This window comes from Candida theae, assembly GCF_024610275.1.
Source record: "Candida theae strain CBS 12239 chromosome Unknown scaffold11, whole genome shotgun sequence".
Lineage (NCBI taxonomy): Eukaryota > Fungi > Ascomycota > Pichiomycetes > Serinales > Debaryomycetaceae > Lodderomyces > Lodderomyces theae.
Window position 1 is genome coordinate 15,141 of NW_026261481.1, and position 20,556 is coordinate 35,696.

The 20,556-nt window shown below is 40.2% G+C and overlaps 9 protein-coding genes across 9 annotated transcripts; 4 read left to right on the forward strand and 5 right to left on the reverse strand. All coding sequences in view use genetic code 12, as the record gives it.

The window, feature by feature from the left end:
* Nucleotides 1-33: 33 nt before the first annotated feature.
* Nucleotides 34-2,415, reverse strand: SEC18 (AAA family ATPase; the record flags this gene model as incomplete). The annotated part of the gene is made up of 1 exon (XM_051754292.1): nt 34-2,415. The coding sequence occupies one exon, from the start codon at nt 2,413-2,415 to the stop codon at nt 34-36; it is 2,382 nt and encodes a 793-aa protein (XP_051606661.1).
* A 431-nt stretch (nt 2,416-2,846) lies between these two features.
* KGF57_004750 (uncharacterized protein) lies at nt 2,847-3,785 on the forward strand (the record flags this gene model as incomplete). Its single annotated transcript, XM_051754293.1, has 1 exon — nt 2,847-3,785. The coding sequence occupies one exon, from the start codon at nt 2,847-2,849 to the stop codon at nt 3,783-3,785; it is 939 nt and encodes a 312-aa protein (XP_051606662.1).
* Nucleotides 3,786-4,678: 893 nt separating this feature from the next.
* Nucleotides 4,679-7,666, reverse strand: MPT5 (Mpt5p; the record flags this gene model as incomplete). The annotated part of the gene is made up of 1 exon (XM_051754294.1): nt 4,679-7,666. The coding sequence occupies one exon, from the start codon at nt 7,664-7,666 to the stop codon at nt 4,679-4,681; it is 2,988 nt and encodes a 995-aa protein (XP_051606663.1).
* Nucleotides 7,667-10,848: 3,182 nt separating this feature from the next.
* Nucleotides 10,849-12,120, reverse strand: KGF57_004752 (ssDNA endodeoxyribonuclease; the record flags this gene model as incomplete). Its single annotated transcript, XM_051754295.1, has 1 exon — nt 10,849-12,120. The coding sequence occupies one exon, from the start codon at nt 12,118-12,120 to the stop codon at nt 10,849-10,851; it is 1,272 nt and encodes a 423-aa protein (XP_051606664.1).
* A 186-nt stretch (nt 12,121-12,306) lies between these two features.
* KGF57_004753 (NUP49) lies at nt 12,307-14,508 on the forward strand (the record flags this gene model as incomplete). Its single annotated transcript, XM_051754296.1, has 2 exons — nt 12,307-13,567; nt 13,781-14,508. 2 exons carry the CDS (start codon nt 12,307-12,309, stop codon nt 14,506-14,508), a joined length of 1,989 nt encoding a protein of 662 aa, XP_051606665.1.
* A 295-nt stretch (nt 14,509-14,803) lies between these two features.
* Nucleotides 14,804-16,471, forward strand: KGF57_004754 (uncharacterized protein; the record flags this gene model as incomplete). The annotated part of the gene is made up of 1 exon (XM_051754297.1): nt 14,804-16,471. One exon carries the CDS (start codon nt 14,804-14,806, stop codon nt 16,469-16,471), a length of 1,668 nt encoding a protein of 555 aa, XP_051606666.1.
* A 313-nt stretch (nt 16,472-16,784) lies between these two features.
* KGF57_004755 (uncharacterized protein) lies at nt 16,785-17,120 on the reverse strand (the record flags this gene model as incomplete). The annotated part of the gene is made up of 1 exon (XM_051754298.1): nt 16,785-17,120. The coding sequence occupies one exon, from the start codon at nt 17,118-17,120 to the stop codon at nt 16,785-16,787; it is 336 nt and encodes a 111-aa protein (XP_051606667.1).
* Nucleotides 17,121-18,790: 1,670 nt separating this feature from the next.
* KGF57_004756 (uncharacterized protein) lies at nt 18,791-19,138 on the forward strand (the record flags this gene model as incomplete). The annotated part of the gene is made up of 1 exon (XM_051754299.1): nt 18,791-19,138. One exon carries the CDS (start codon nt 18,791-18,793, stop codon nt 19,136-19,138), a length of 348 nt encoding a protein of 115 aa, XP_051606668.1.
* Nucleotides 19,139-19,411: 273 nt separating this feature from the next.
* On the reverse strand, nt 19,412-20,248 carry KGF57_004757 (uncharacterized protein; the record flags this gene model as incomplete). Its single annotated transcript, XM_051754300.1, has 1 exon — nt 19,412-20,248. The coding sequence occupies one exon, from the start codon at nt 20,246-20,248 to the stop codon at nt 19,412-19,414; it is 837 nt and encodes a 278-aa protein (XP_051606669.1).
* Nucleotides 20,249-20,556: the final 308 nt, after the last annotated feature.

Below are 20,556 nucleotides of genomic sequence, written 5' to 3' on the forward strand. Positions count from 1 at the left end.
TTAGCTTTCTAGAAGCGTAATAACTTATAACTACTAACCATTCATTTTCTCAACGATATTACTAACAACTTCATCAACGCTATCTCTTGCATACTTACTGACCATCAATACATCGATCAAACTCTTTACGCCAATGTTGATTTCATATTGTTCAAGCTGACCTAAAATCTCTCTTCTCTCATCTGGCGACATGAAACCCAACTTGTCCAAAACTTTACCAACTTCGCCAATCGACTTGATAGGAGGTACAGCAATAGCATCATTGAAACTATCAACAAGATTCATATGCTTCAATACAGAGTATTGGGAAGTAGTCCCAATAATCAACAACCTTCTACCTCTTGGTGGCTTCTTGGTCAAGTACACATTCAAAACTTGCAAGATATCATTGGAAAATCTAGGTCCAATGGGGTTATAGTTTATAATATTCTCAATCTTGTCGATAACCAAAACATTCAAAGGGGACTTGTGAACGTCTCTAAATACATTGTCGATTTCCTGGATTTTCCTGGCCTCGCCCATACCAACTAAAGTCTCAGCAGACAACATCTTAATAAAAGGGAAATCACTGTTCAAAGCTAATGTAGTGGCAATGGCAGTTTTCCCAACACCAGGTGGTCCATACAACAAGAGACTTCTTAATGTTTCAGATTCGCTTGATCTAACAACGTCAATAATTGATTGGCCCTTTTCAAAAATGTTTGTAATTGTTTGGTTAAATTGAATTATACCGTGTTGTGCTTGTTGAGCAAGATCCTCTTCATCAGTACCAAAAGCTGGACGGATATCATTCAAAGCTAAAAGGAAATCGTTTCTGGTGATGTGCATGTTTGCAATAGATTCAGGGTCAATTTGAGCTAAAGATCCCTTTTTGGTGTGACGAGAAACAGCATAAGACTTGGCGGAATTACAAAGACCTTCAATTTCAGCACCGGTAAAATTCTTTGTCAAGATGCTCAATTCGTCAAAGTTGACATCAGAGGTCAACAATCCATTCTCTCTCAATTTCTTTGTGTGAATCAAAAAGATATCCTTTCTACCTTTCTCATCAGGCAAGGCAATTTCAATCTGGATTTCAAATCTACCTGGCCTCAACAATGCCGTATCAATCAAGTCTAGTCTATTCGTCATACCAATGACGAGGATATTGTTCAACTGATCAACACCGTCCATTTTCGATAACAACTGGTTCACAACGTTGTCACCAACACCTGTTCCATCGCTTTTTCCTGACCCTCTTTGTTTGAATACCGAATCCAATTCGTCAAAAATGATAACATGCAAATCTGAATCCTCACCTTTAAGTTTATACTCAGCTTCAGCATCCTTGAACAAGTTACGAATGTTTTCTTCCGAAGCACCAACATACTTGCTCAACATTTCGGGACCATTCACAATCTTTGGCTCTTTACCATTCAACATCTTGGACAACTTACGAGCTATCAAGGTCTTACCAGTACCAGGGGGTCCGTACAACAACAACCCTTTACAGTGTTTGTAGTCCAATTTCTCGGCAATTTCTGGTGGCAATATTCTCGAGTTGAACGCACGACGGAAAATATCCTGAAACTCAGAGTCCAACCCACCGATGCCCAAATCTTCCAACTTGAAATCAGGGTTGATGATTTGCTTCCTAGTGTGACGACGAGACTCTTGGGCACCGTTGCCTCCAAAGATTCTCGACTTCAAACTCTTGCTTTTGGATATATTAATTTTTGATCCATCGTAAGGGTAAAAGACAACATCAGTTGATTTGATAAATATCCCTTTAGTTTTGATATCGTTGGAATCTTTGAAACTTGGTAAATTATCTTTCGTGTTTACATCAATGATTTGAACTTGTTCCACTTTGACTGAGTAGTAGACATTGTGAAAATCCATGTAAATCACTTGCGTGGGTTGCAAAATCTGATTTTCATACTTTTGGTGGAAAATGTTCACCAAATCATCGTGGTTCAACGGAGATGAATTGGATTTTGCCTTAACAAAATCAATCAGTAGATCAATAGCACCAAGGTATTGTTGTTGCTGTCCGGATTGGAAAATATCATAGGTCTCCGCGTGAACAATTTGATCAAATGAATACTTTCCCCATGATCTCATGTTTCCAGCCAATCCAATGTGGCCAGGTTTCATACGGTCATCCTTGGCTATGGAGTACACGAATACTCCATCCAAAATAATAGGGGTTCTATCTGGAACATGAGCAAAGTCTGCTGGATTCACTGCCACGCAATTCGCAACTACGACATCATTGCCAGGCGCATTGCTAACTCGTAATTGTTTCCTGAGCGTTTCCACCGGTTCGTGGCGGGGAGGATGATGGGGGCGATCTGAAATGTTGTGTGTAATCTTTGCTTGTCCTGGGGAAGTGGGGCTATTGCTTACTTTGTGGAATCCAAATTTTTCCATCATAGGCTGTATCTGATGCAAGATAAAAAGCTTGTATGAATTTGATGTCTGATCGAAGATTGAATCTGTTGTTGGGAAAATGTTGCAATTCTGTGTTTGCCACGTCTCGATGCTGTTTGTGCGGGATTTTTTTGACTCACGTACACTACTAGTCTTTAGATTTTGTGGACACAGATACCTCAGATTTGAGCCGTATATGCTTTACGCCCAGTGCCCAGCATTGAATCGACTTCAGACTGCTTTCAGGCATATAAAGCTATAGCTTCATACATTGATAAAAGCAGAGATTTTTATTGTGTCAAACTACAAGAATATACTTTTGGTATAAATTCAGTCGCGACCAAACTGGCGCCACGGATAATCCAATAAATAACATTTCAAGTAGTCCAACGCAAAAACGTGTTATCAATTCATTTCGAATACAGCTAATATAAATGTCATTGAGCAAGGTACCCGCACAAGAAGGTGTCGTCCATACATTTGGCTTCAACTTAACAGCATTTGAATTTACACGCGGCACCAAGCAAGCCACACCAAATATCATCTTGTTCATTGGAGGATTGGGCAATGGGTTGTTAAATGTTCCCTATTTACCTGCTCTTGCTAAAGCTTCGACAAATTTCAAATCCAAAGATGGCGAAAAGTGGAATGTGGTACAAGTGTTGCTATCTTCGTCGTATTCTGGATTCGGCACCAGTAGTTTGGACAGAGACTCGAAGCAAATTAGAAAAGCTATCGAGTACTTTCGGTCAGAGGCTGGTGGGAGCAGGCGCAAGATAGTGTTAATGGGACACTCAACTGGATGTCAGAATTCGTTGCATTACTCAATAAATATCAACAACAGAGCTGACACTCCAGAGTCGAGCAAGGTTCAGGGTGCCATTTTACAAGCGTCAGTCTCTGACTCCGAAGCGTTTTCGAATGATTTGAAAAAGGAGGAATTGGGTGCCTACCTAAAGGAAGTTTATGATGATTATATCTCTCAAGGTAGGGAGTCACATATCTTGCCCGAGAAGTTTAGAAGATTAGTATTCAATACGCCAATAACTGCTTATAGGTTCTACTCATTAGTGAGTAAACGGGGCGATGATGATTTTTTTTCATCCTATTTGGCCCAAGACGATTTCGAAAAGACGTTTGGAAAAATCACTGTCCCGTTGTTGGTGTTGTATTCAGGAAAGGACCAGTTTGTTCCTGATTCGGTAAACAAGGTAGATTTGGTTTCCAGGTTTAAAGATTCTACGCCCGCAATATACTGGAACGACAACAGTAAGATCATTGAAGGAGCTACGCACGACTTGGGTGACGGTTCTGATGATGGTGTCGTTGACGTTTTGCTTGAGTCGGTAACAAAGTTTATTGAAGACTTGTGATCGATGATAAACTGCTTGCAACCGAAGTTGAGAATTCTCTCAAATTACACGACCTGACTTGCTCTGTCCATTACGTCATAGAAATTTTTTTAATTTTTTCTGAGTGCAATCGGCGCTACCAGTTTCAATAAACCTCTCTTTTCGGGAATTCGGCGGCAAAATTATTGCGAAAAATAAATATGTAGTTTAAGCGAGGTGCCCTATATTTTGCTCAATTACTGCAAAAAAAAAAAAAACATAAAAAAGATCAAAGAGGGACACAAATTGCGCTGCAACAAAAGAAAATGTAAACAAAAAAAAAAAAGAATTATAATATTGGAGACGCAATGCTAAAAATATCGATTTCGAAAAGGAGTAGGATGGGCGACTGATTTTCTTCCTTTAGCACACGACTTTCTAACAACCACAACTGAGTAAGAGCAGGGTACTGAATAGGAAGAAGCTTTCCATTTATTAACTGATCTAGAAGAATGGAACTGATTTCACGAGAACTCGATGATATGTTATCTCCGAGCAACACGTAGTATCGGATTAAAAATTTCTTTTTCTCCGCCTCTCGTCGTTTACGAAACACAACAAAAAAAGAACTGCTGGATGCATTATATATATTTATGGATCTGTAAACCAGTAAGAAGAGCTAAATTGAAAATATACACTTGAAAACCTTTAGATTGTAACAAGAAAACAAAACAAAACAAAGCAAAACAAAACAAAAACACAAACAAAAACAAAAACAAACATGATCAAATAGAAAAGTAAGACTGACATCAAAACGGTAGGATTCTGCGCAGAACTGTAAGGAATTGGGGTCCAGCACTTTGCATCCGCGATAGACCATTCACATTCTCTTGCCCCCGCTTATAAAGCAATCTCTATGAAACGAATTCTTTCGATTACCAGCTTGGCGTGCCGAATGCAACCCCGTTTTGGTTCGACGATGAGGACGACCAAGAGGCGTTGTGCGTGTGATGTGGTCCGCGATTCAACATGGGTGTCATTGATTGTACTTGATGATTCAGTGCAATATTAGGGTTTAACTGGTGTGCCTGTGTACCACCACTGCCTGGGGAAAAATTCTGAACTTCTTGCATCGATGGCGGGGTTGCGACGCTCTTTGGATTTGTAGTATAATAACCTGTAAACGGATGGTGCAGGGTATAAAGTTCAGGTTGGCCACTTGAACCAACTGAGAGACTGTGTTGATGGCCCAGACCGCCATTGTGTGGATAAAATGGAGGTGGCATTTGCACCTGTTGTTGTACCTGTGGTATTTGTTGTTGTTGTTGTTGTTGTTGTTGTGGTGGTGGTGGTGGTGTTGGATTACCTACTGGGTAAAAAACTCCACCGTTCACTGGCAAAGGATACTGCTGATACTGTTGCAATGTGCGGTTACCGGTATCTTCTGGTATGTAGCCTCTCAAAGTGGCTTGACTAACTACCCCCTCGCCAGACAAATAAGCCTGCGGTGGTACGCTCGATCCATAGCTTGAATTGTTTGATGGGTTTGATGCAGATCTGGAATTCATCCCGTTGCTATTACCTGTGGGAACGTAAACATTACTCATTTCGTGTGTTACATAAGTAGCAGTGTTGTTCATTGGATTTGTCGAGTAGAAATCAGCTGGCACAGAATAGTTTCGTTTTCGTAAATTGTTTTCCAATTGATGAACATGGTCTACCGACATTGCACTTGCGTTTTGGTTCATCATAGGAGCTAAATTGTTGCGAAAGTAATGTTGTCGAGTCTGTTGTTGTTCATACTGGTATGGATACTCTTGTGGTTGCAGTTGCAGTTGCAGTTGCGGTTGCAGTTGCGGAATAAAAGTTTGGTGGTTTGGGGGTCTCATTGAGTACTGAACCTCATTGACCACAAATTCCCCATTAGCATTCATTTGGCTATTTCTTTTGTTAACCATAGCCGACGACGACGCAGAACCATTGTTGTTCAAAATGGTGTTGATTTTCGATTGAATACGCTTACCAAAAGAAGATGCAATCTTGCAATTTTGAAACCAATACTTGATGATCGTGATTTGTAAGTTTTGCGCACTCTCTTGTTCAATTGGTTCATTTTTTGGCAATAGCATCGAAATTTTTGACATGCTCAAGTGGCCAGATTGCGGATTAATCAATATGTCAAGCATCGTTTGGATAACATAATTGCCGTAAGGGTCATTCACCAATATGTTCAAACCACCAGTCAAGATATTGTAGATCAACTCAAATTTCAAATTTGTAAATGCTTTGTCTTGTGTCTCGTTATTGTAACAATTTTTCATAAACTTCTCCACCACATTTGAACTGAACTTGGAGTTGCACAAGTTGACAAGACCGGATTGAAGAAAATTGTGAAACATTCCATAATTAACTTCGATAGAGTTGATCGATATCAAGTACTGTAAAACATAGTTTCCAAACTGGTCATTGATCAACATCTTGAAATTGTCAAATCTTAAGATCGCCTTGGAAAACTGGTCCAACTGCTGGGGTGTAACATGATTAAGGCATTTTTGTAACACGCAGCAACCATGTTTATGGGTGGCGACTGTGTACAAATCATCAATTATGGAGTCATAAATGAACTGGCAATCAGGAGGATCGTACTTGTTCAAGATTTTTTGAATCACATGGTTCCCATTCAAGTCTCTGATCAAGTCAATGATGTATGGCTTCAATCCCTTTATCAACAAATTCAATTGCGATGGGCTGTTTAAGCTGTCAATAATTTTCTGTAACGCTCTTGTACCATGTTGATTGACCGATATTTGGCAAAGATTGTACTGCAAAATTTCCAAACTCAAATCTAAATTCTCTTCACTGCAATATGGTATCATTTTTTGCACCAAGTAGTTACCAAACGGATCAACAATCAATTCACACATGTATGGGTACACTTGATCAAAGATAACTTCAAAGTTAGATGCTCTAACTTGATAGCTTGATACCAAGTTTTCGTCAATTTTCTTTTGCAAAAACCGGCATCCGTATTGATCCTTTGCAAGTTTTAGTATCTCCAGCCTCAACTGGGTAAGTGGTACTTTGTTTATGGAGGTGAGATATTCTTTGTCAATTTTTGGTGGAGCAATAGCTGGAGATGGAGCTGCTTTAATGGCATAGTTGAGTGAGGATGGTGGTGAGGATGCAGATGAGTTGGACGCAAAGTCGCCAATGACATTAACACCAGTTTCGGAACCTACTCCAACAACGACATCCGTGTATGGTTTCCTCAAAACATTTTCTTTGTTGTCGATGGTGGTGTCAATCCTGTAGTCTTCGTTACTAGTCTTGCCTCCTGCAACAGTGCCTTGAACTTTCCTTTCGTCATCTTTGATTTTGTTGGTAGCAGTTGTGTTCCTATTATTGCTTGTGGAGGAATTATAATTGGTAGTGTCTAGTGACAATTTTTGGAAGGAGGAGACTTGAGACGATGGAGGTGAAGTTGTGGAGCTAACCGAGCCTTGGTTTGACGAGGGTATTATTAACGGAGTCGATATTACTTCATTATCGATGTTAAAGTTTGGTAAATTCAAGTTGTGATTCAACTTGTTGGAAGAATCCCATAGAACTGATTTGCCTATATTAGGATGAGTACCAAATTTTGCAAAGGATCCATTTGACGATAAACTGCGATTGTGCAAATACGAAGTGTTTGCTGTCGAAGAAGATGAGTTTGAGGAAGCGGTTGTGGATGTGGCAGGAGTTCTTGGCTGGTGGTGGAGTGGTTGCTGGTGCAGATGGAACTGTAGAGAATTTATATTGGTACTATTATTGGAAGACAATGAGTGATTTGGCGGAGTCGTGGGCTCGATTATTGAACTCAATGAGTTGATGGAAAGACTATGGGGGTGATGGCGATGATGGTGAGGTTGAGATGAAGACATGATACTGTGGATTTGCCTTTATACTCGAATAGGAGGTATTCGGTGAGGAAGAAATGGGAAGTTTGTAATGGGGGAACTGGAAATTTTGGGATTACAAGTGCTGATCCAATTTATAAAGCAAAAAAAAATAAAAAAAAAAATAAAAAATAAAAAATAAAACAAATAATTACTTAGCATGCAGTAGTACTGTATACTGTGCATGTACTGTGTACTGTGTACTGAGTGTCTGTGTATTGTGGTAACTACTACCACCTGCTACGACTTGTAGGAGAACCACAACATCCAAGAAATTGTACCAAGAACAGGGAAGTGTAGTGGTGGACAAGTACTGTATACTTGGTGGTCGACTAGGGTCCTGCTAAAATCATCAATCACGGTGAAACATGAAGCCTTACCCTCAGAACTGCGGAGCATGTTGTCCCTTTTTTTGCTGCTAGGTACTGTTTCTTCTAGCCTCCTGGTTGGCTCATCAGAAACGGAATCGTAATGTCGATTATTCTGCTAGGACTCAGCTCACTAATTACCACGATTAGTATGAAAAGGCATCCTGTGAACTGAGTCTGTTGCTAATGGTTCCAGCTAGATTTTTATTATTTGATCTGCTTGAACTTCCCTACATGTAAGAATTTGTCTGTCTTTCTCAGTTATCCTACATACAAGTTACACATATATACAAGACACGCCCACAACACACACACACACACACTCTCTCTCTCTCTCTCTCTCTCTCACTATCTCTCCCTGTTTCTCACTCATGCAAAAATACGAAAGGAAAGTTCTCAAAACAACAGGAAAAAAAAAAAGTCTTACAATTTCTCGATAAATTCTGTTGCCATTGGGGTAAGATTTCTAAGCAAATGTCCCCAACATGAGCAAGAATTTGTTACGGGGTACTTTCTCTCTCTCTCTCTCTCTCTCTCTCTCGGTTTTTTAGCAGAAGTTATAATTGCTCTTTGTATCTTTTTAGCCAAAGAAATGAGTTGTAAACCACACCCAGAGTAGTGCTGCGACAGCGTATTATAATACAGATGCTATTGTCATTTTGTGATACTATTAGCTCTAATCAGACTTGTAATATGTAACTTAGCCAGATTCGTTCTAGGAGTAAGTGGAACACGGTAAAGTCTACCACTGTTTGATGGATGTTCACCTTGGTTTGTAAGTAGACTAAAGTGCAGAAGATGGCTGAGGAGTTCAATTCTGGACTCAATCTTTATTGAGACAGGGCTTTTCTGTTTTCCTAATTTTTTTTTTGTTTATGAAAATTGAAGGTGCTCGGTGTTCATTTTGGCCCTTACAGGTGGTCAAAGCACTTCTTGGCTGAAAGTCTATAGTATCAATCGTGCTGCTCCTTTTCATAGTTCTCTCCTTCGCATTGGTGTCGTCATTATACGCGGTGGCAAAGGCTGATGTTGTTGTTGTTGTTGTCTGTTGGGTCGACATATTATAATAGAAAGTCGCACTTTTGTGATGATTATGCAACATAATTCTTCAGGCGCAAGAATAATTTGACAATAAACAAAATACTCAAAGCACACACTTCACAGAGACGCTCTAAAAACATATACAGGCAATGGTGACGAAACCCGATTTTGTCATGCAGACCGGAGACGAGAGGAAAATAAAGGTAGAAGGGCAAGAAGTCTTTATGAACTGCACCAAAATCGAATAGAAACCACAAACGGAAACCCTGGAGAACAGAAAATGACGGTATTTGTACTTTGTTTCGTTTTGTAGACTTCCTCTCAAAGCGAAAAGATTTACATTCTTAACGGGTCAAACCACCCCAAAAGTCAAATATAGAAAATGGAAAGGAACCTACAACAGAAGCCAACAGGAAAATCAAACAGTTGTAATATTTATATATATTAGTACGCAACTAAAAAAAGTCTTTCCAAACACACGTACCCACACACCAACTCTCAATCTTGTCAGACAGACAATTAAAAAATTTTAAAAAAAAAAAAAAAGAAATGTTTGTTTGTGAGAGATTTTCACACCCCTCATTTTCAGGACACTGTTAAGGACACATCAATTGTGTCGGCAGAGAACAAATAAGAGAGTACGGAGATAAAAAAGAACAGAAAAAAAAAAAAAAAAAAAAAAAAAGAAAAATATTAGAGGAAGAATGTTTTAATGTTGTGTTATTAATCTTCCTCTTCAGGTAATTAAAACATTTGTATAATGACACAGCATGTACACACTTCTTCTGCAACGCGCTAAACTACTCATTACTATATCTCCCTCCCCCCCTTTAAAACTTTTCAACAACTGACAGACAAAAAAAAAAACAACAGCCAATCAAACCTTTAACCAAAAGACACGACGCCAGTACAANAAAAAAAAAAAAAAAAAAAAAAAAAAAAAAAAAAAAAAAAAAAAAAAGAAAAATATTAGAGGAAGAATGTTTTAATGTTGTGTTATTAATCTTCCTCTTCAGGTAATTAAAACATTTGTATAATGACACAGCATGTACACACTTCTTCTGCAACGCGCTAAACTACTCATTACTATATCTCCCTCCCCCCCTTTAAAACTTTTCAACAACTGACAGACAAAAAAAAAAACAACAGCCAATCAAACCTTTAACCAAAAGACACGACGCCAGTACAACAGTTAGCTGGTAGATTTTCAATTGTTGGTTTGTGTATATAACTTTCCATAGAAAACATCTCTTCAAGTCAACTAGAACTCGGCTGATCCGTTCTACATGCATGTAGAATCGAGACAGCAAGAATGGGCGAGGCTTGTAAATCTTTATTTGAAAACCAACAAATTAGACTTGGTTGACCAGAATCGCGACAGTCATATTTCACACACACAATCCCAACCAAATTTTTAACAGAGGTTGCAAGATTGTGTGAACCTGGAAATCAACCACTTTACTATTTGCTTTCTTACTCTTACCGTGTAGCATCACCATGGTTTGGTCATATTTTGTAGCAAATTTGTGAGATTATATATGTTGTCATCTTGCAACACCTTTGCTTTATTTTTTTTCAAATTTTTGTTCATGCTTTATGGGAATGAATCCCCAACACCCAACAAAAGTACAACATCAGCTAGAAAGGGGTGGGGAGGGGGGCGGCGGCGGCACATACATTCTACTGTCTTTTGGTCCATCTCAATAAGTGACTAATACAATCTCTAATAAATGCTACAAATAGAACTAAACTCCTCGTCTAATCAACATACCAACGTCCTAGAATAACATACTGGTTCAAAACATCACTCCCAAACACATACTCTCCAACTTGGACTCCATCCTCTACCATAACACAACTTGCTATTCTCCTTGCTAGACGCTTTAGTTGGCGTTCTCGAACAGTTCGCTTTCTCTCATCCATCTCTTGAGTATTTGGGAAATCCAGTTCCATAAACCCAGGTGGTGACTCAAACTTGCCAAAAATCTGCAGTAGTTTATCTTCAAACTCCTGCCCGCTTACACCCTCATTGTCACCAAAGCTGTAAAATTGCTTATACTGATTGAATTTTTTCGGTTCAAATAACGAGTTTCGGTTGACAAGTTGAGTGAAATTGCCCGGTTTGTAGTGTTTGTTCGCCTTAAAATCACTGAAATCCCATGAGATTTGTTTTATCGGATTGAACACCAAGTGTATCTTGAAATCAGGGTCGGTTTTAAGCAAATTTGCATAGTAGTTTGAGAGAAACATTCTTGTTTGGAGCGGGTTAAGATCTTGAGGGATATCAACTGATAGATATTGCCTTGGCCCAATGGCTACTTGACTGAGAATAGTGTCATCCTCGTCCTGGGAATCTGCAATCTGCTCCAAATTTTCTTCTTTGTTGTTTGTCTTGGCCTGCGATGTGGGTGGGGTGTTTTCATCAACCCCTTCATCTTTCTCGAACTCAGTACTCCTGCAACGTGATTTTTTCCGGGGTGGTGAGCCTATGGGAGAATTTGGCTTGTTGGTGTGGATAGCCGGGCGCAATTGGTTGCTCGCTCTGACTTGTTCATTCTTGAGTTGCACATAAGTCGATATTGATGGCTTGCATGTGGAGTTGGAGTTGGAGTTGGAATTGGTCTGCCGACTACAGCTCATTTTTACGGGCGATGATGTCTTATCGATGGCATTGCTCTCCTCGTCGGTGTCACTGTATTGAGTCGGATATAGGTAAATGTTATCGAGGGCTGTTGAGTTCGTGTTGAGGTCTTTGCCGTTCACTTTTTGCGCTCCTTGAGATGACTGAGATGACAGTTGTACTAATGGATCCTTTTTTGGAGATGGGAATTGGTTAGATCTCGCATCACCCTGTATGGATCTCATTTTCTTCAACTCCTCCTCTTGTAATCGAATGGTCTCCTTCAATGCTGTGTTCTCTTTCTCTAGTTTTGCAATTGTCTCTTGATCCTCGTTTCTTGCACTTGCAAAAGCTTCCTCAATAGTCAATGCTATCTGTCCAAGCAAATCGCCAGGGACAGAAGCGCTCATGTCATTTAATGCAATCAGACGTGTATTTCATATGGCAGATCTTGCTAACCTTTATGCGCGACAGTAAAAAAGACGAAAAAAAGGAAGAAAGAAGAAGAAAAAAAAATAGAACAAAAAAAAAAAAAGAAAAAACCTTGATCAGATAATCACAACATCACTAGTACAGCCAGAGCAATTGACAAATCAATGTTTGGCCCAACAACGTCGACGAGTACATCATTTGGGGGATTTGGAGCTGGAAATGCAAACACAGGTGGAGGCGGACTATTCGGTGCCAAGGCCGGATCCGTAGGCTCAGCGCCAAGCGGTGGCCTATTTGGACAATCAAATACACAACAGCAGCAACCACAACAACAAAATACATCTGGAGGTTTGTTTGGCAGTAAACCTGCAGGAAGTACAGGTGGTGGATTATTCGGACAACTGACCCAGCAACAACCTTCATCTAGTGGCGGGCTTTTTGGACAACAAAATCAGCAGCAGCAGCAGCAGCAGCAACCGACCGGAGGTGGGTTATTTGGAGGGTCGCTGAATAGCAACACCAGTGGAGGATTATTTGGGAAATCGAGTACTACGTCGGGTGGTTTATTTGGGGGAAATTCGAATCCCCAGCAAAGTGGTGGGATAGTTGGTGGCGGGACCAACACCAATCAATCGAGTGGTGGTGGCTTGTTTGGTGCCAATAATACAAACACACAACCAAGTGGCGGGTTGTTTGGCTTTAATAACAATCAATCAACTGGAGGATTATTTGGAAGTAAACCAGCAGTAGGAGTAGGAGGAGGACTTTTTGGTCAAACCTCGCAGCAGCAGCAACAGCAGCAGCAACAACAACAGCAGCAGCAACAACAGCAGCAGCAACAACAACAACAATCATATACGGGTACCCACTTAACTGCCTTGACAAGAGTGGGTGACCTTCCCCCAGACATCAAGAATGAGTTACAGCAACTTGACACATACATAAACACACAACATCTAATTGCTACAACATTGAATTCAGATTTAACCAAACACGACGATTTAATCAACACCATTCCTAGGGACATAACATACTTGCAAAATAAATTATTGTCTACCAAGCAAGCTCTCAAGTTTGATACCAATCAACTACAAGATCTAAAAAGTATGAATAGTGAAATCACTGACGATATAAACAACATCATGCAGTTGATCATTCAATTGAGCACACCTGGAACGAAATTATCAAGCTCGTATCAGTTGAATGAGTTTTTCATAAAAAAGATCAAAAAGTACTATGAGGTGCTCAACATTTACGAGGAGACAATTAATGAATTGGAAAGCGTGCTAAATGGATTAGAGAGAAACTGTAATGAAGGGTTTGGAAGTTTGGCTAGTATAGTGCAAGTCATTAAATCACAGTACGCTTTATTTATGGACCTATGTGAGACCATGGCACAATTACATAATGAGATTAATAGGCAAAGTAAGTAGTGTGCTTTAATAGCAAGTTTTGTGGTTTGTAAAGATGGAGTTATCAAGTGAGATTGGTGCGCAAAAAAAAAAAAAATGAAAAACAAAAAAAAAAAAAAAAAGAGAATAATCTCTTGGACAAAATGCCAATTTTGCAAAGAAGCTGCATCCACGTAAACTGTTTGTTTGACCATGTCTCGTGTTGACTATCTTTCAAAGTACTTAGGGGGAACGAATGATGAAAAGAAGGACAAAAAGAAGAGAAAGAAACCAGCTATTGTCCCAACTTCGAATATTATAATCTCCAAGTCAAAACAGCATCTCCCTACCCCGAATCGCGATGACAATTCCATACTTGACGACAGCTTCGACAACGACGAAACTAAGCCCGTAATAGTCGAGAATATCAAAGAGAATAAAGGTTTCAAGAGAATAGACAATAAGCCACTAGCGAGATCACCCACACAAGAACAATCAGTTACGTCCACAAAATCAACCATCCCCCCACAATTGAATACCGTATATCGAGACGCTTCAGGGCGAATAATTGACATAAATGAAGCCAAGCTCGATTTCGAAAAGCGTAAGCAGGAGACTAAAGAGCAACAGCAACGGATCGAAGTTCGTACTTCTACCCAAGATCAACAACATCAGGAATCGGTCAAGTTCAGGAACAAGCTCGACGACAACTTTGAAGACCCGTTAAATATCTTTCAAGAGGATGTCACAACAGACAAGGTGGAGCATGAGGACACGCTGCGATCGCAATTCACTTATAATAAAGGTGTTAATCCAAGAAATCGATTCGATATACCTGCCGGGTTCTTTTGGGATGGTATTGACCGGTCCAATGGGTTTGAAGAGTTGATGTTGAGAAAGATTGATGCAAAGAGTTACCAAAAAATGGAAGTGAAAATGAGCCAAGATTATGAATTGGATTTTGATCTAGAGTAGATGCAAGCTTGGTAAGGTGTCTATTGCGGAATTAGGATACTTCCGGGCAGAGTGGTGAGTAACTCCATCGACATCGTGCTAAGCGTGTGCGTGCCATCTAGACGCTAGATTATGGCTCTTGTATAGGTAACATAGTCTAGTGAAAGTAATCAATCTCAGATCAGATCACCCTTTGGTGATACCCATAGCGAAAGTATACTTGGTAGCGTGGAGCGCACTTTGTCAAAGAAAAATAATCCTCTCTACCCAATGTACACACTCCCCTTAGCAGCCAGCAATCCAACAACCGCTCACGATGCCCCCAGCAAAGATACCAGGCTACTACTTTGATGAATCTCGTGGAAGGTACTTTAAGATAACAAATGGGGCTGTTACCACGAGTGATGGTGTGTCTCAAAAGTATCACAACAACTCCGTACAAGCAGAAAAGCGTAATCAACACTTTGATAGTGTAGAGAAACTAGAGCAGAGCAAACACGACAAACTTAGACAGAAGAAGCGTCGTGGCCAACATGTCATCAGAAACCCCCACGCCAAGCCTTTTGCATCGTCAGAGAAACTCGAACAAAGACTACGAAGAATTGAACAGGACAATCTCGCATTCGTTGGCTTCAAAACCGGAACCATTAATTTGGACAATATCTACTATAAAGGTGATATCGTTGATAGAGCAAAATTGGGAGACATTCCGGCGCGGAAACAAGACGTACCGCCGCATGGCGAAATTGTGGCTTTTCACAAAGAGTACTTTATCGTGGCGACAGAAAACCAATGGGGTGACGACGTCCTAGGTTTAGTTGCTTTCACTAACTCAGGTCAAATGTACGCCACTGAGCAGTGTACTTATTGCGAGAAAAATGGCGAGTACTTGAGATTAACATCTGGTCTGATCATGAATACTGTTTTTGGGAACAAAAATTATCAAATCAGTTCTACATACGCAGGATACGATAGTTCTGATAATAGATCCGATATTCTACAGGTGTGTTATTTTCTGGGACTCAGGTTTTGTACCGTACTCAAGTTTCAAACGTTTTCTTTATCCAATTTTGGTCGTTTTGAGGATTTGACACTACCGTTGATGAAATTTCTCAAGAATCAGTTCTCCAAATTACATACAAAGGGTCGCGCTCTTAGCAAGATATTTGGATTAGACGCATTTGAATTGGTGGGTTCATCCAAGTCCAGTATTGAAGAAATGAATTTGTTGTTGAAGAATAGTAGCGCCAATGATACTTTGGTGGAGACTCGCTTGAATACGTTTTTGTCAACGCACGACAAATTCAAGCCAAAATATTTCTACCGGCCAACAAATAATAAAGTTAAGTATAGGATTGAAAATTGTGTTGTACTGGAAGGTCGAATAGTGATTATAACTACAGATGGCCAAATTGTCTATTTTGAGTTGAATCATGAGTCGAAAAGATTTGAAAATTTTAAACTATTTACAACCAAGGTGTTTATGGTGGCATGTCAGCTTGCTCTACTGGGAGATTTTATCTATGTTGGTACGTCCAAGGAGATTTTGGCAATCAACTACAAAGATAAACAGTTGGAACGACATGCCATTCATGGACTTCGAAAGTTTTTCATTTTATCACCAACACAATGGTTGATTATCACTCGGAACCAAATTTGTTTCTACGACTCCACAATGGAAAAGCTTGACTTGATAATGTCATACAACAACAAGAACGACGCTCGTCAACAATTTGAACTTGTCAATAATCACTTGATCTTTAATGTGGACACCAAATTTAAGGCGATTAACTTATCTCGAGCAGTTGTTGAACAATCGGCGATATTGGAAATACAAACTGAGACTTCTAAAAGCGGGATTTTCAAGGACTTCAAGTTGGATCGCATAATCGACATGGGGATTCAAAATGGTTTCACGGTTGTAGGATTTCAATTCGTATCTCAAGACCTGGTGTATGGCAAATTTGAATCGCATTACATTTAGAAAAACATTGTTTACAGTAGATGTAATAAAAATCTACTAACGTTTTAAATTGAGAACTTTACAGTGGAGTTAAAACTACTCTTTGGTGATTGCTCTTGTAGAGCATATGCGGCTTTTATTTCAGCAGTGTACTGTACTGTACGCATCACGTTCGGGGGGGGGGGGGGGGGGATGCTTTTAGTAGTTACTTTGCCGGTGGATCTAAGCTGATCTGACAACACTCTAAAAAGAGGAGAAGTACATGTAGATGTAAAGAGAGTAGCTGTGAAAAAGTATATTAATATTATCTATTTCAGGACATCAAAGATGCAACCTAATTGTTAATACCGAATGCGCTGTTGAGATCCTTGGAAACGTCGTTGACCAAGGTTCCTACATCAGTGGAAAGCTTTGAGATGTCGGCAACCAATTCCTTAACTTGAGCTGGAATTGAGTCGTTGCCAACAATCAATGGGTAAATGGTGTTTGCGTTCTTTATGAGGTCGTCGACGTCTTTAACCAAGGTAGGAATCTGTCCAATGATTGGCTGAATCTGTGATGGAAGGACAGTAGCAGGAGAAGTTGGAACAGCTGGAGCAGCGGCAGCGGCGGCGTCAGCAGAAGCAACGGCAAAGACTGTAGCGAAAGTAGCAATGGAAATGAACTTCATGGTGGGTGGTTACGTGTGTTTGGATGAATATTTGTCTCCCTCTGGTCAAACAGAGACATGAATGCTATCTTATATACATCAAAGACCCCCTTCGTGCGTTCCTCTCAATGGAGTCAAGATACTGTGTTGTGCCACAATACGTATAAACCGCTTTTTCATCAGTGTTTGAGAAACAATGTAATCAAAAGAGAGAGAGCGCTTTTTGTGAAACTTTTCCACTGCATGTTTTTTCCGTTATCCGAAACTGTAACTTTGATGACAAATATAATTGTTGAATGACGACTCCATTGTTTTGCATTCATTCAGCCAGTATAGTGGTTAGTTGAGAGCTCTTTTCCCCACGAGGGCTTAAATAGAACTGCAGGTGAGCGGGTTTGTCCGAGAAAAACAGAACAATGTACACCGTGTATGCACATGCCGCCACAATTGTCTACGACTAGGCTATTGTCCACGTTTATCTTTCTCGTCTGTTTGTTTTTTCAAATTGCCGTAAAATTAGACGATGCGTGGATGAGATACTAGGAGAGTGACGATGCTCAGCGTTGACGTCCACTATACTAAAGATTGGAAACTCCCTTTACTCTCATTCCACCCAGCGCAAAGTTGGCATTTCTTTTGCGCTCGATGGCAGCATATGTCAAAACGTTTGAAGCCTGGGCCAAGCGACAAATTTTAGATGATAAAAACGGTTTATCCAATTGCGGAAAATAAAAAATTCCTAATAATAAGAACACAAAATGAACTAATGCAAGGGTACCCAGCAATAAATTTGCAAACAATAAGGATCAACAACGAGGACTGTTCAAGAAGAGGCACACGTGGGGGGAGATTTCTCTGGCTTCATTGGTCAATATACACAGAGAGGAAAAACTAAGCGCAAAAGCTAAGCGTGACTGCTGGAGATTCCACACTCATATCCGCATCCGCCAACATTGAACTTTTGGGGCAAAATTGCACCCCGAAGTTTCAACACTTAACAAGCAAACATATGTTGAGTCATTGGTAACTTTATCTTTACGGTCACTACTGTACGGCGTTTTTTGATGTAAGCCTCTTATCGATACCAAAGAACTGTGGTGTGATTATTGTATTCGAGATTAGAAAAAAAAGACGTTGCGACACAAAATTGTCGGTTATGAAATTTTTTTTTCGAAAACCACAAAAGGCATATCTCCGCTATATTGTTGTAATTAAATGAGAACTGTGTCAATGGGAAAAGTGCGGGAATTACCTGGATCCCGCAATTGGTGAGCCTTTATTCCAGCTACTGTGGCTCTCGGAGCAATACCGCCTGCTGTGTTTGCCATTAAGCTAGTTTCCATTGTGTTTGCCATTATACTCTTGTTAACAATAGCTCTATTGTTTAAAGTGGAAAATACACACCGTATCCGCTACTATTAGACAATATGGAACTATGATGCGAGCGGTGTTTTGCCGCTACAATAGCCAATTTCAAAAGTGAAACAATCATCGAAATTGCTCAGAGGCATGTTAACACAAAGCGAGTGTCACCTAGGGGAGGGCGTCTGAAATGCAAGGCCACACCCATATACCTTGCTCTGGATAAATCATAACCCAAAAAAAGTAGATATATAAGCGCACTCCCATATGTTCTCACCCTTTAAGTCAAAGAAAACTTTTGTTCATCAGCCATACACTACTACTACGTTATGAAATTCTTCACCATCGCCACCATTGCCAGTATTTTCGCTGTTGCTAACGCAGCCCCCACTCCAACTTCCGCTGCTGTGGCCCCAACTGCTCCTGTTACCGTTGCTCCAAAAGCAATCAGCCCTGTTCTTGGTGATCTTTCTACTATAGAAAAAGACGTCGAAGCTATCCTCAGTGACATTCAAACTATTACTCCATTGCTTGTCGGTGAGAACTCCATTCCAGCTGAAATTGTCGAGTTGATTCAAGCTATTGCAAGTTCTGCAAGAGATGTTGAAAGTATTGTCCAAATCGTTACAGGGGACCTTAACAAAGTCTTTGGTGCTGCAGCTGCAGCCGCAGCTTAAGGTAATCCGCGTCAACCTTATATTTCTAGCCGATGAAGACAGATAGTAATTTAGTTTTAATTTGAAATTTTTAGCCTTCATGAATATTGTAGAGCAACTTGTGTCTACTATCAAGGGACGGACTCTCTCACTACAGTAAAGAGATTGGATTTTATAGTTTATTTGAAAACACTAAAAAGCAAGCTTCACTTGCGTGGAGAAGACAATAAAAACGACAACGACTAGCACAACCAGCATGCAACAAAAGAAACAGCTGGCTAACGTGGAGAGCCTCTACAAAAGACCTTCGACACCTCCCAAAACTTCAGAGGCAAGAAGTTGTCCAAGTTGTGCAATGTATTGCAAAACACTCTCTCCTTGGTTCAATTTATAAGTAGCAGCAGTAGCAGCGTCAATGCCCAAGATGGTCAACAACTTAGCAAAGTCTTCAGCTGAGCTGCCAATCTTTCCGCTCAAAAGGTCTTGGATAGCTTGCTTCAAAGCATCAACAGGAATGGACGGAGTTGGAACGGTTGGCAAATCTCTCTTCAGAACTCCTCCCAAAACTTTAGAGGCAAGAAGTTGTCCAAGTTGTGCAATGTATTGCAAAACACTCTCTCCTTGGTTCAATTTATAAGTAGCAGCAGTAGCAGCGTCAATGCCCAAGATGGTCAACAACTTAGCAAAGTCTTCAGCTGAGCTGCCAATCTTTCCGCTCAAAAGGTCTTGGATAGCTTGCTTCAAAGCATCAACAGGAATGGACGGAGTTGGAACGGTTGGCAAATCTCTCTTTTCAGATGGACCAACCAGAACTTGAACACTAATCAAGTTGGCAAGAGTCTTGAACACGTCAGCTGTAGATTCGCCTTCATGGAAACCCAATGTAGCAGCATAAGTAGCATTGATGCCCAATACATTTAAAAGTTGTACATAAGCAGACCCCTTGGAGGAGAGGGTACCTTTTACTAGGCCAGCTTCAACTTCAAGAATGGTGCTCAATGGGATTCCAGAGACTAAATTGTCAGAGTCTCTAGCAGAGATCGATGTGTCAGCAGCACTAGGAGTGTAAATGGCAGCAGCCTGGGTTGAAGCAGCAAAAGCAGCGGTCGTAAAAGCGAATGTAAACTTCATTGTTGGATCTCTGTGAATTGGTGGTTGTTGGTTGTTATTGATTGATTATATTCAAAAGTTGAGGAAATTCAACGAGTTTAAATATTCTTCTTGGTTACTTTAGTTATAATTGCTCCAGAAAAGTACAAGAGCCACATGTTTACCCTCTTCACCACTGTTATTCAATGCCTCACAGCATTTCGACAACATTTACGAGAATAAATTGTTTTGACTTTCTGCTAATATGTGGCCCACGTTGTCCTTCCGGTGTTTCATAGTCACAAAGAGAACCACACTATTTCATATGAAGAAGGAATTTCCACGTTTAC